Below are 13,527 nucleotides of genomic sequence, written 5' to 3'. Positions count from 1 at the left end.
AGAGGACCGTCCTTCCCGGGGCCATGGCGGGGTGCGCGGCTGGTGGCCTGCAGCCAACACTGGCCAGTCACCCTCCCGCCCGCCCTGGGCAGCAGGTGGGCCCGCAGAATGACTCAGAAGCGGGTGCTCTGGTAGCGCAGCCGCCGCAGGTCTGCAAGGCCCTCGGTCCGGCCATACACCTCCCTGCAGGGAGTCTCGGCCAGTCACCGGGACCCCGCCCCGCCGCCCCCACCACTGCTGCTGCCGCTGGCACTGCTGCTGCTGCCGCTGCTGGAGCTGCCGCTGCTGCACCGGTCCTCGTAGATGGAGATCTCTATCTGGGGCCGCGTTAAGGAGGGCTGCCGGCTGCCCGCAGGGAGGCAGGAACCTTTGGTGGAGGCCAGCTGGGGAGCAGGAGGCACGGCTGGTCCTGCTGCCTAGACAGTAAGAACCTGAAGTCTGGGGAGCTAGACCCCAAGCCCATCGGCACACTCAGCTCGGTTATGGAGACTCGCAGGGCCGGGCACTGTGAGGGTGCACAGGACCTGGAGCTCACGTTCTAGTTCTAATTACTGAATCCCAGGACAGCCCGTGCCGGGGATGCGGTGTTATTATACAGGACCAGAGGCCCGGTGCATGAAAATTCATGCACTGGAGCGGGGGGGGGGGGGGGTCCCTCAGCCCAGCCTGCCCCCTCTCACAGTCCGGGAGCCCTCAGGGGCGGGAGGCAACCCGGCGATCAGGGGAAGGTGATGCCCCATCGCACCTCTGCTGCTGCCACTGCCGACAGCGCAAGCCTCGGCCGGCCCTGGTTACCTGAGCCTCAGGCGGCACTGGGCAGCTGGGCAGCCACCATCTGAGGCTTGCCTGCGCCTCGGGCCGGCCTTGGGTGGCTGGGGGGCTGAGAGGAATGGGGGACTCGGGAGGCAGGTGCCCGGCAGGGCTGAGGGGACTGGGTGCTGCCATCTTGTGGCTGTGGGCGCTGCCATCTTTGAGGGCGGGGCAGTCAATTAGCATATTCCCTCCTTATTGGCTGTGGGCACCGCCATCTTTGAGGGCAGGGCAGTCAATTAGCATATTCCCTCCTTATTGGCTGTGGGTGCCACCATCTTTGAGGGCGGGACAGTCAATTAGCATATTCCCTCCTTATTGGCTGTGGGCGCTGCCATCTTTGCGATGGCATGAGGGTCAATTAGCATATTCCCTCTTTATTAGATAGGATGTACAAGGAAGGTCTTTGGTGTCCTGAGTTCAAATTCCACCTCTCTCACTCTAAACCAATCATTTGTTGCCTGTCCGTTTTCATGTCTGTAAAATGGGTATAATAATAGAATCTTGGGATTGTTGTGAGGCTTAAATGAAGTAAAATGCTCCAGCACCTGGCACGTAGTACAGGCTCAGTAATAACAAACACCTCTCGCTGGGCTTTGTAAACGTGAGACTCTGGTATTTGCGTTTTCTTTGCTCTTTCAATTTTCTATTAAAATTTATTTTTTAACCATTCTATTCTTGCTGCTGCTGACTGGGGAGGGAAGTGTGCACACTTGACCAGGTGGAGTGAGCAGACCTATAACCCACCCCTCGGCCAGGCAGCCACCACGGCCTCATTTTTCTCATCTGTGAAAGGGGGACATGCGGGATTAAGGAGGTTTATCTGATTCTAGTGGCCCCGTGCATGGATTTGTGCACATTGAAAGGAAATTAATTAGCAGGTGGCCGGTGGGGCAGGACTGGGTGAGACGGGCCAGACACGCCCTGGAGCCAACCTTCCGTGGTCCCTCCCCAGCGTCTGCAGAGTGAGCGGGGTCCCTCCAGCAGGTGGGGTCCCTCGGCCTGGCCTGCGGGGATCGGGCCAAAACCAGCTCTCCAACATCCCCTGAGGGGTCCCAGAGTGCATGTCGTACAGGGTATGGAACTCAAACTCAAGTGTGCAGTAAACCAGATTCGGGGCGGACAGTGCCCCAGCAACAACATAACCCACGGCCAAAGGTGGAATCACATGGCCCTGGGCGGAATCAGGCTCCCTCCTCTCTGGTTTCGGGGTGCGTCACCCTGAGAACTGCCACTGCCAAGTCACTGCAGCTCGGCAGCTTCTGCATTGAGCATCTGCCCCCTGGTGGTCAGTGTGCATCATAGCGACCAGTCAGACAGGCGGAGGGACACTTAACATATTAGCCTTTTATATAGATAGATTGTAAACATGTAAATGTGGTGGCGATTTGCATATTCCCTGAGGGGCAGTACAGCCTTGCAGTTAAGACTGGGCCTGGGCTCAAATCCATGAGCCAGTGACTTAACTCCAGTGTGCTCATCTATAAAGGGACATAATAAGTTACCCAAATTATAGGGGTGTTGTGAGAATTACATGGACCCATAGTTTCAAGGCACTTACTCTGCTACCTGGCATGTACTAAGCACTGAGTAAATGCAGCTCAAAAAATAAAAGCAAACCCTGAAATTCACAAACAGCACCAATAACTTACGGTGAAGGGAGAGGGTTGGTGACCAGACATGTGGGGCTCCCTAAAAACCCTAATGTGGTCCCATTTCCTGGCAGCCTCACCACAGACCCCACTGGTTGGCAGCTCTGTGCTCCCCATACACACACATACACACACACACACACACACACACACACACACACACACACACTCAGAACAGACAGAAAGGATACAACCCTCATCCCACGCTCAACGGGGTCCGTGAGCAGGAGGCCTCGAGGGGCAAAGATCTTCTCATTCTGCTCCTGGATGTAGCGTGTGATCTTCTTGAGAACCTGCAAGGAGAGGGGCCGATTGAGGATGAGGTGCAGCAGGGAGCCCTGGGAAGGGGGTGCAAGGTGGTCAGGGAGGGAGCACCTTCTCGTAGTGGGTCTCCATGCAGAGGAAGATGAAGTAGGCCGTGGCGCAGGCCAGGCAGCCCTCCAGGTAGGAGCTGCCCCCGATCTTCTCCGCTTCTGCGTAGAAGCCGTTGAGCGTCTTCACAGTCTCCTCAAAGAGCTGCCGCTCAATCTGGAGGGAGAGAGGGTCAGAGAGCCAGGCCAAGGTCAGCCTCCCTGGGGTGTGAACAGTCACCAGCTGAGGTGGGGGGAGTAGTAGGACCTCACCAGGGGTGGGGGCAGCACACAGGCAAGACCAAGGGGCTGCAGGCGCCGGTGGAGCAGAAAGAGCACTGGACTGGAAGTCAGGAGAGCTGGGGTTCAGACCTGGCCATCAACTAGCTATGTGACCTTGGACTAACTACTCTAGCCTCAGTTTCCACATCTATAAAATGGGAATAAAAATGCTACGTGGGCCCTAGCTGCTTTGTCTCAATGGATGGAGTGTCTGTCTGCGGACTGAAGGGTCCCAGGTTCAATTCCGGTCAAGGGCACATGCCCGGGTTGCAGACTTGATTCTCAGCACGACGCAGCCAATCAATGATTCTCTCTCATCATTGATGTTTCTATCTCTCTCTCTCTCTCTCTCCCTTCCTCTCTGAAATCAGTATAAATAAATAAATAGTATTTAAAACAAATAAATAAAGATTCTTTTTTTAAATCCTACTTGGCTTCCCTTGGAAACAGGAAACTCCTACAATATCCTAAATGTGAATGCATTAGGCAGGAATTTCATTGACTTTGTCACTCCCCTCCCCCGTTTTGATGGCTGTGAGAGCTCGGGACCTAATGGGTAGGGGCTCCCCATGTTTGGAAGGGACTTCAACGGCATGAGAGCATTGGGTGAGACCTCAGAAGTGTCTTCCCAGGAAGGGGCACTTCCTTCTAGACGAGAGTTCACGCAGAACTCGACAGTCCTGTGTGTTTGGACCACTGGAAGCTGTCCCACCCTCATCGGTAATCATCATAGCTAACATGTACTCAGCACTCCCTCTGTGCCCGGCTTTCTTAATGCATTCTTCCACTTAACCCTCATACTTCTATCGGGGAAGCAGGACTGTCATCCGCTTCCACAGGGGAGCACTGCTTGGCCCTCCAGCCTCCCAACTGGTTTCTTAGCCCCCAGCCCAGCCAGTACAGCTCTGAGCAAGAGCTTCCCGAGCCTTCCATCTATTTCCAAGCAGGATCCAGGGAGTCCTACAAGGCCTGGCCCTGGGTCCCGCTGAGCCCATCTCCCACTCTGCCCCTCACTCCGGCCCCACGCCGCCACACTGACCACCATGCTGCTGTTTCCTGAACACTCCGCCGCAAACCTCTCCCACCAGACCCCACTGTCCCCTGCCCCCTCCTCCCTTACTTACCTCAGGTCTCACCTTACCCCACAGGCCACCCCCGACGGTTCCCTATCTCTAGCTCTCTCCATCCAGCTTGCCCCCCCCCCCACTTATTTTTCCAGTATTTGTGATCACCTGAGCTACTATATATTTACTTGTTTGTTTTTTATTTTTGTACCCTCTGATAGAAAATAAGCTCCATCAGTTTGCTCCTATATCCCCAGTGCCCGTTTCATAGATGCTCCATAAATACCTGCTGAATGCTGAGTGGACTTGTCCAAGGTTACACAGCTCTGACCCAAGTCTGGCCCTTCACTGTGCCACCTTGCACTGGACACCTGGATTGGAAGGTTATGCTCCAAACCCCGCAGATGTCCAAGAGTCTGTCACCCCATTTTTATACTCTTCAAAGTACCCTGTTCCCCACGCACCCCCACAGGACCAGAACTGCCCATCACACAGGTTAGGAACCTCCCACAAAGAGAAGCTTTGGGGTTCCCAGCCACTTTCCCTACACAGACCCGGAGTGAACACAGATAAAATTCTGTCCATCTGGCCCCTGACCTAAGGCCTACTGCTCTACCCCAGGGTCACCCCACCCCAAAGAACAGGCATGCTAAGATAAGGAGACCCACATGGCTCCCCAAAAGCCGGTTAGGGGGTCAAATCAGCAAAAGCCAGGCCTGTCCCACCTTCCCAACCCCGTTTAGATCTGCCTGGCTGCTGAATGAAAGGGTCATGGTCTGCCCTCTGCCCTCTGCCCTCCCCCAAACCCAGGGCATTCAAAGCAGCCTGGGATGGAGGCTACACACGCCCCCAGAACCAGGAGCAAAACTCCGCCGAAAGAGCTGATGCCTTGTCAGGGGCCGGCGGTCCATGAGACACCCAGAAGCTGAGTCTGCAGGGAGGGCTGCGGGGAACAGCCCGGGCTTCAGGATCTTTGAGGGCTCCCCAGAAAATACTAGTGTGGGTGAGAAATGCTGCTAAAAAGTGGAGATTCCTGAACCCAGTCCAAAACCGGAGCCGGCCTCTCTGACGACACCTGATACCATCCACCAGGACTGGGAAGTTTACATTTAACTAGCTCTCCGGGTGGCTCTCCTGCTACCGAAATCTGAGAGCTGCTGGACTAGAAACTGAGGTTTCTCCGGCGCTGACTTTCAATGAGGCGACAGCAAGACCGTGTTAAGAATGTGTTTTTTAATTCTGCCGTGTGAAGTGGCTGAATCAGTGATGTGTCAGACACTACTTTTATCCTGGAAAAAAAAATACACTTGAATAAGCCCCTCAGGTCCATCCCGGCCTGTGTTCCCAGCTTAGAAACAGACGTCCTTACCCGGCCGTCCAGCTCCGGGGGGAACTTGGTCTGGAACTGACAGATGGTGCCGTCGCTGTAGTCTCTCTGGATAAAGATCTTGGTGGCCAGGGACGCGCTCCGCCGCAGCTCCTGCAGATTGTGCACCTGAGCAGACGGAGAGAAGACCATCCAGGGTGACCACCCTTCCAGGTCTGTCCGAGACGGAGGGCGTTTGGGGATGTGGGTCTTTCAGCGCTAAATTCTGGAACGTTTCTGGGAAACTGGGACAAGTTGGCTCCTACATGTGCTCCAGGAAGGTCACGGGGAAGCAGGACTGTAGAGTTCACCCCAGGAGATGCCCCCAGCAAGCCCAGGAAAATCTAGAAAAAGCCTGAAGCAGAGCCAAAACTGAGCCAAAATGAGAGGTTCTGGAACCATCAACAGAGCCAGAAACAAATTTTAAATAGAGGGAAAGACTTCCTGGTGGCTGGCCCAAATCCTCCCCCACCCCCCACCCCCCCACCCCTACACACACACACACACACATACACACACCTGGTGAGGCCTTCCATACTTCCATTCATTCAGCAAGCATCAAATGGTCACAACTTGTCAGGCCTTGGCTTAGGGGGCCCAGTACTGAACCAGATTGAAGTGTCAAACTCTGAGTGGAGCTTACAGCAGGTCTGGGAGAGGGGCGTGTGTGGGGCAGAGAGGTACCTGATGTGCCCTTGAACTCAGGGAGATTCGGGTTCAGGCCAAGTCAAGTTATGGCCTGGGGAGGAGAGCACCATGAGTGGTTTTCAGGTCCAGCACCTCTCACCATAGGAAAGGGGAGTCCCACAAATGTCCAAGGCCCCAGAGAAAACTGTGGGTAAAGTGGGCTGAAGCCAGAAATAGAAGCAATTCCTTGCCCTGGTGGGAAGGAGGGGGTGACTTCCGTCCCCTGTCCACACCTGTAGACTTGACATCGACACAGACTAGCATTTGTGGGAAGTGGACTCAACTCCACCGAACAGGGCCTCTTTCTTCCACTCCCAGCCTCCCATCCACGTCCCAGACAAGCAACCCACTGGGTGAAATATGCCAGACATTAGAGCCACGTGGAGACCAAGCCCCAAAGGCAGAGTGAACACACGACCAGTTCATCCAGTGTAATTAAAGTGAATCCACTCAGTCACTCAGCTTTCATTTATTGAGTCCTTACTTATTGCCAGGCTCCAGGGATGCCGAGCAGAAGACAGTCTGTGAGCTACAGTGAGGGAGACAGGTAAATATATAATGAATTCGACTGTGATAAATGCTACGGAGAAGCAACCTCTTACCCAGAAGCACAGACTCAGAAAGGCTTCCTGGAATCCTGTTGAGTCATAAAGGAAGGCCGGGAGTTACCAGTGGCAGGGACAGGGGCAGGGGCAGGGGCAGGGGCAGGGGAGCGGGGAATAATAGGAAGGAAGAGGCAACCCAGACAGAGGGAGAAGCTTGTGCAAAGTAATGAAGATAGCAGAGAAGGTAGTCTACTCCAATGAGTAGACTTCACTGGAGGCAGATTTCAGCAAGTATGGAGTTGGTTTGCAAATCAGACAAGAACAATGGGAATAATATAGAGGAGAATCAGATTAAAAAAATTACTGGAGGGGGTTTTGGAGGGGAGGATTTAAGATGGAAAAGAGTTGCTTAAAAGCGGGGGAAAGAATAAGTAACGTGAAAAAGATTGTCAATATGGTAGTAGGAGCAAATAATTGGTAGATCAAGGTCCTGAAAGGTACAAATCAGAGACTGACCATTATTTAAGACCTTCCTAACTCCAGGTGAGCCTTGTTTTGCAAAAGAGACGCGATCCCAAAGGATTGGGATTAGATTAAATAATGTATAAATACTCCTCTAGTCTTAATAGTTCTTGATTCCGCCGAAACCGGTTTGGCTCAGTGGATAGAGCGTCGGCCTGCGGACTCAAGGGTCCCAGGTTCGATTCCGGTCAAGGGCATGTACCTTGGTTGCGGGCACATCCCCAGTAGGGGGTGTGCAAGAGGCGGCTGATCGATGTTTCTCTCTCATCGATGTTTCTAACTCTCTATCCCTTTCTCTTCCTCTCTGTAAAAAATCAATAAAATATATTAAAAAAAATAGTTCTTGATTCCTCTAATCAAGGTTTCCATTGAGATGTCTCCTTGACATCTACTAGGATCCTATGATGACTTTGAAAAATAAAGAATGCTTTGCTTATATAAATAAGTTACTCATCATGGTGTCTGCTCTAGCTGGTTAAGGTTTTTATACTGTTTTATTTTTTAAAGAAAAGGGTGGTGGCCTTTTTCCACCTTCCTAACGCACTGACACGAGCCAGTCCATCTTGAGGATGGATTCCCCTCCCCGGAAGGATCATTCTGGCAACTTTGTGAGTGGTGCACAGGAAGTGGGCATCACTGGGGTAGGGGGCCACTTGGAAGGTTGACTAAAGTGGGTCCAATTCCAGAAAAATGTGGTGAAAATGGAAAGAAAAGGAAATACCAGTGCTTCAGCCATTCTGACATGGACTCAGCTTCCTCCCCTCCAACATCCTCCTTTGTCTGAATTCACACACATGCCCTGTGAGCTACCAGGAAGGTATGTGTCTCCAAGGACTGGCTTGCTGTTGACCACAGCCACCTCTTCTTCCTTCTAGGCACACAGCTAGATTAAGTCCCAGCCACCCTTGCAGCTAGTTAGGTGTGGCCATGGGACTGAATGAAATGTGAGTGGAAGTGATAAATATCATTTATAGGCTTGGCTAATAAAGACCAGCCACTCCTCTGCAATCTTTCCCCTTCCACAGAAACCAAGGGAGACTCATTTGGAAATGAAGATGGTGGAACCACAGTTGGAAAGAGCTTGAGTCCCTGAATCCCAGCCCAGAGGAGATCCACCTGCTTGCTGATCGGGAGCACGTGATGGGAAATAAACTTCTATTGTATCACGCCATTAAGATTTTAGGGTGCTACCTTACATAATGCAGTCCCATTTACTCTTGGCTTTTACCCACAGGTTCTCAAAGTTGCCACAGTGGGAGGGGCCAACACCCTTTCCAGCCCTAACAATATCCTGAGCTTTAGGACACTGTCCTGGCTTTGGGGGACCAGGGATCCCCTTCCCTCCCTGGAGAGTGTTTGTGGGGTCTTGAGGAGTTGCTTGAGGACAGTATCAGATACACTTTATGTGGCAGAGCCTTCATTTCCAAGATCTACTTAAAGCACACACATCACACACTCATCTGTAGTTGGTGAAGAGCAGGATTCAAGGCAAGGCAGTGTCTCCTGGCCCTCTCCAGCCCTGGTGGCTCGGTTGTGAAATACCAAAAAGCTCTGATGGAAAGATGGGCCACTGGTCTAGGAGCAGGAAACCAGGTGCTCGTCTTGGCCACATGAATCTAGAAAGTCTTTCCTTCTCCAGGCCTCCACTTCTTCAACTAGAAACTGACAAGGTTGGAACTCTGACATTCTAGACGCCTCATCAGGGATTATGAATGCAAATGTTTACGGGGACTAAGCATGTAACTGGGCCAGGTGGGGACTGTGGCTAATTAGAGAACTCATGTCTTCAGGTCTCACCTGATTCTGAGGTGTGCCGGGGTTGTGATTCTGATTTTTAAAAGCCATAAATCCAGATATCCTTAACATCAAATAGCATGATTTTTAAATATTTCAAATAAATGTTTTACATTTATACGCACTAAGCAGACCAAATAAGGCATACCTGTGAACCAGCACCATTCCATGGCAGAGGGCCCTGGGACCGGAGCAAGAGCCAGGTGTCCAGCCACTTGCCAGCTCTCAGGAGGCTGGCCAAGGTTTTTAGCCAAGATCGTGATGCTCTGAAACCCCACAAGAGGGTCCCAGAACATGCACACACCTCTCCCCGGGGGTCACAGCTGCTGTGTCTCCCCTGGGCGGTCCCCCTGGACACTGACCCAGAGACCTGGGCTTCTCATCCACTTCTTATCTTCCTCAACCCTCCCCTCTCTCCCATCACTGTTCCCAATCGAGTCAACCTGGTGGAGGTGGGAAGGAGCAAGCACGGAGTACAGATAAGCACTCCCAGGCCTGGGCTGCCCTAGACACACCGGAGGCCCCTTCTGGCCCACCTCTCTATCCTCATTAAAAAACAGCTAATGCTGAGGATGCTTTTGAGACTCAACTCCGGAATCAGGAAATGCAGCTGATGAGCCAACATCGTGCTCCCTGGCCAGGCTGTCGGGGAGTGAGGACCATGAGTCACAGGCAGCCAAGTGGGGCCTCAGGATGGAAACCTGGGCACAAGGCCTCCCTGCGTCTCAGAGCCCAAGCCCAGCCCATTGTCCGCTGGTCGTTGATTCCATGCCTCAGAGATCAAACCTTGGGCAGTGCTATTTGGACACGTTTTAAAGTCTCCCAGGAGCCAAACTCCACCTCTTGGCGAAGCCCCTTTCAGCCAGGCATTTCCTCGCTGCCCGGGCCACCTGGGCAGTCCCTGCTCCCAGTGACACACATTCACAGAGATTTGTCGCTCAGGATACGGGCTCAGTTTCCAAATGAGGTCAGTGTATCACTCAGGAGGCGTCTCCCTCCTCTGCGTTCCTTACACACACCCCTCCCTTAAAGCTGACTCCTAAGCAGAAATTGGGGAGCAAAAGGGTCCTGTTTCCATGCCTTTCTTCCAGGGATCCAGGGACAGCCCATCTTCCTTACATCTCTCTCTTACTTGCTCTTCCTCACTGTCCTCTCCCTCCTTCTCTATTTTCCTCCCTCCTTCTCTCTCTTTCCCTTCTCTTCCCCTCAAAACACCTTCTGCTGGAGCCAAGGACTCCCCCTTCAGAATCCTAAGGGAATGGCCACAGGAGGTTGGCATGAGGTCTCCTTCTCCCAACAGGTTTTTCCTGGTGATCTTCACTCATTCCTCACGTTAAAAACAGCCTGGGGAGGATGACTCACTCTGCAGCCCAGATAATGTGTGCGTCCTGTGCCTTGGCAGGGCGAAGGCTTCCTCCCTTGGTGCTCCATCAGAGTCCACCCAAGGCCAAGCTGGGCAATGAGCAATGTTTGCCCTCCGCTCCCCCTCCCTTCTGGGCATTCCTCTGTCCCTCTGCCCTCAAGCTGACCCAGCCAGACCGGTTCCCACACTCCGGAAGTCCTTTGCACCCATCAAAGCTTCACGTCAAGACCCCCTAGTGCCCACCTCTCTATTGGGCAACAAGGCTGGCCAACTGATACACCTGGATACAGCCAAAAACCCACTGGCCAGGGAGGCAGAAGACTCAAGTTCTAGTCCTGGCCCTGCTCATTTTTAGCCATATTTTCTTGAATAAGTCTCAGCTCTCCAGTTGCATCATCTGTAAAATGAGATAATGATGCCTTCCTTGGCTCCTTCACAGGGACCAGGCAAGCTGCTGAGTCTCCACTGTCTCATCCAGTTAATTGGGAATAATAACACCATTCTTGCCCACTTCACAGGGTTGCTCTAAGACTCAGAGGAAAGCATGCATGTGATAGTGCTTTGAACACAGGAACGTGCTAGACTCGAGAAGTGTGATGGGGAGAGTCACACATGCCTACCAGCAGCCTCTTGGAAAGAGGGCCTCGACCTGGAGACGTGAGCCTGCTGTTTGGAGTCTGGGAAGCTTAGACCTGAGAGGAAGATAAGCTGGGGCAGGTGGGCCTCTTGGAATCTGTCAGATGGCATCACCGATGCAGCTGTCTCCTCTGCCCACGCCCCTGGCCCAATGGTGCCCGTGTGGCTGACGTTTCCTTCCTGCCTAACACCTGCAGCCTCCGCTGCAGTCTGACAGCCCTATCTGGAAGGTGACCTGCTCCGTGGCCATTTCTCCTTGTCCTTCCTGCTCTTCCCGGTGTCTGTGGCACCTTCTGAGCATCCTGCATCCCTCCGCCCTAGAAATCAAGCTCCGTGGGCCTGCTCAGGGCTTGCCCCTCACAGGGTCCTGGGGGCAAGCTCCTCTAGCGAAGCCTGAGCCTGGTCAGAAACCGGAGTGATGCTGAGCAACTGCACTGGTTCTGTGGTGGTGACAACAGCAGAATAACAATGACACTTAGTATTGATGTCAGGCTGCTCACCAGGATGCCCGGAGGCACCGCACAGAGCCATTCAAAAGCGTCTGCTGTCCCCATGGCTTAGGGCCCAGCTGTGTCGGAAATGGGGAAAACACCACAAAAGAAGTCAACGTCGGAACGGGGTGTCCTGGGTTCCACTCCAAAAATCCAAAGAAAGAAACTTTCAGCTCTACTGCTGACATGCTGTGTGAGTTTCAAGCAGACCCTCCCCTTCTCTATGGGTTGCCTTCACCACTTACAAGGGGAACATAAAGAGCCCCATTTCCCTGATGAAATGAGGGGTAGAGGAGGTCATTCCTGACCTCTTAAGCATTGCACATAGATTCTGACCTCAGCCAACAGGTCCCTTGGTTCAACTTTCAAGTCCCTTGAAAGTAACACACCTATAGGCACACCTCGAGGAAGGCAAGCTCCTCCCATCAGACCCAGGAGAAATGTGGACACCCTGGTACAGGAAACTCCAGTGGGGAGAAAAAAAGCAAGCAAGGGCAGCTCATTAACACCAACCATTTGGGGTTTTGGCTTGGAGATTCCTTGTCTTCCTCTGGCCCCCGAAGGAAATGCTGATGTGGAGGTAGGTCTGCCATGCCTTAGCCAGGTTTTATTGGCTCAGAAGCTGGATGGCTGCACCGCATAGCAACAGCACCCAGCCGCATTCCCTCTCCTAGGCTCAGTTCCAACCCTCTAGGGTAGCGAAGCGGTTTCGGGACTTGCAGTCGAGGGGAAGGGGAACCCCCAGCTGAAGTGCTGGAGCAGCCCTGGCGCTAGTGCCAACAAGTGTCACGGACAGCTCCGGGACTCAAATGGGGCAGACTGACAAGCCAGGGGTGAGCTGAGCCCCGCTCTTCCTTCCACTCGGCCACTGCACCATCCACCCCTTCCGCCCCCACCGACCCTGGAAACCACCTCACCCCACCTCACCCGCTACCCTCCCACCCCACCCCCGCCTCCTTTCCCGCCCAGTACGCCCCTAGAGGGGATCTGTTCCCGCAGCAGTCGGGCACTGCCATGTGCTCGCCCCCCTACCTCGGTGGCCATGTTCCGGGGGTGCTGACCGCTCGAGCCTACTGAGGGGTTGGGCAAGGCGGCTGTCCGCGGCGCCGTCCGCAGGTGGGCTGGCGGCGGCGAAATGGGGTCCTGGGCGCTGTCCGTGGTGCTGATGCGGGCGCCGGGGTCCCGGGCGCCGGTGGGCAGGTGGCCCCGCAGGCTCCTGGGTCCTGGGTCTGGCCGCTGTGCTGTCCGCGGTGCTGATGCGGGCGAGGCGAGGCGAGGCCGCGCCCCAGGCTATTCCTCGCCGGCCCGCCGGCTGCTGCCACTCCTGCAGGCAACGGCTGGGTTTAGGTTTGACAGCGGCGGGGGTGCGAGTGGGGACGGCGGGGGGAGGAGGGGGCAGGCGCCTCCGCCGACCGGGAGGGGGAAGCGGCGGCCCCCAGGCTCCGGCGCCCGCCCGCCGGAGAGGAGTCCCGCCCGCCCGCGGCCAGCGGCTCGGCTCCCGCCCCGGCGCGGAGGCTCCGCCTCTCCTGCCCTTCCCCCTAGTAAAGCGCCTGGAGCTCCGCGCTCGCTCAGGCCTCCCGGGACCAACAGACACGGAGGAGAGAGAGGCAGGACAGTTCTGGGGCAAGGCACTCCCCTTGCAGAGGCTAAGGGTCCTCGGCTCGTTCGTCCGCGGCTCCCTTCCTCTCCTACACCCTTTCCTCTCCAGCCCTCCCCCTCTGTGGTCCAGGCTGCCTCTCCTGTATATTTTTCTTCTTCCTTTCCGGTTCCTTCTCTGTGCTCCCCTCCCTCTCCCCCCTTTCTCTCCTTTTCACTGCCGTGAACCCTATTAGCTAGCGGAGGATACTGCAGGCCGCAGAGAATCATTTCTTTTCTTTAAATACGTTCCCGAGTTTCCTCCCCTGATACCCTGGTCCCTTTTTGTCAAGGAGCTCCAGCATTGAAGCCGGTCTTTTCCTGCCACTC

General features: G+C 54.4%; 1 protein-coding gene across 1 annotated transcript; it reads right to left on the bottom strand.

Annotated features, from left to right (window-relative positions):
- Positions 1 to 203: 203 nt before the first annotated feature.
- On the bottom strand, positions 204 to 12,606 carry GOLGA7B (golgin A7 family member B; the record flags this gene model as incomplete). The annotated part of the gene is made up of 5 exons (XM_079793266.1): positions 204 to 317; positions 2,654 to 2,755; positions 2,838 to 2,990; positions 5,528 to 5,653; positions 12,595 to 12,606. The coding sequence occupies 5 exons, from the start codon at positions 12,604 to 12,606 to the stop codon at positions 204 to 206; spliced, it is 507 nt and encodes a 168-aa protein (XP_079649392.1).
- Between the last annotated feature and the right edge of the window lie 921 nt (positions 12,607 to 13,527).

The sequence above is a fragment of the Cnephaeus nilssonii genome (genome assembly GCF_951640355.1).
Source record: "Cnephaeus nilssonii genome assembly, chromosome: 16".
In the NCBI taxonomy this organism is placed as follows: Eukaryota; Metazoa; Chordata; class Mammalia; order Chiroptera; family Vespertilionidae; genus Cnephaeus; species Cnephaeus nilssonii.
This window is presented reverse-complemented; position numbering and strand designations above follow the sequence as displayed.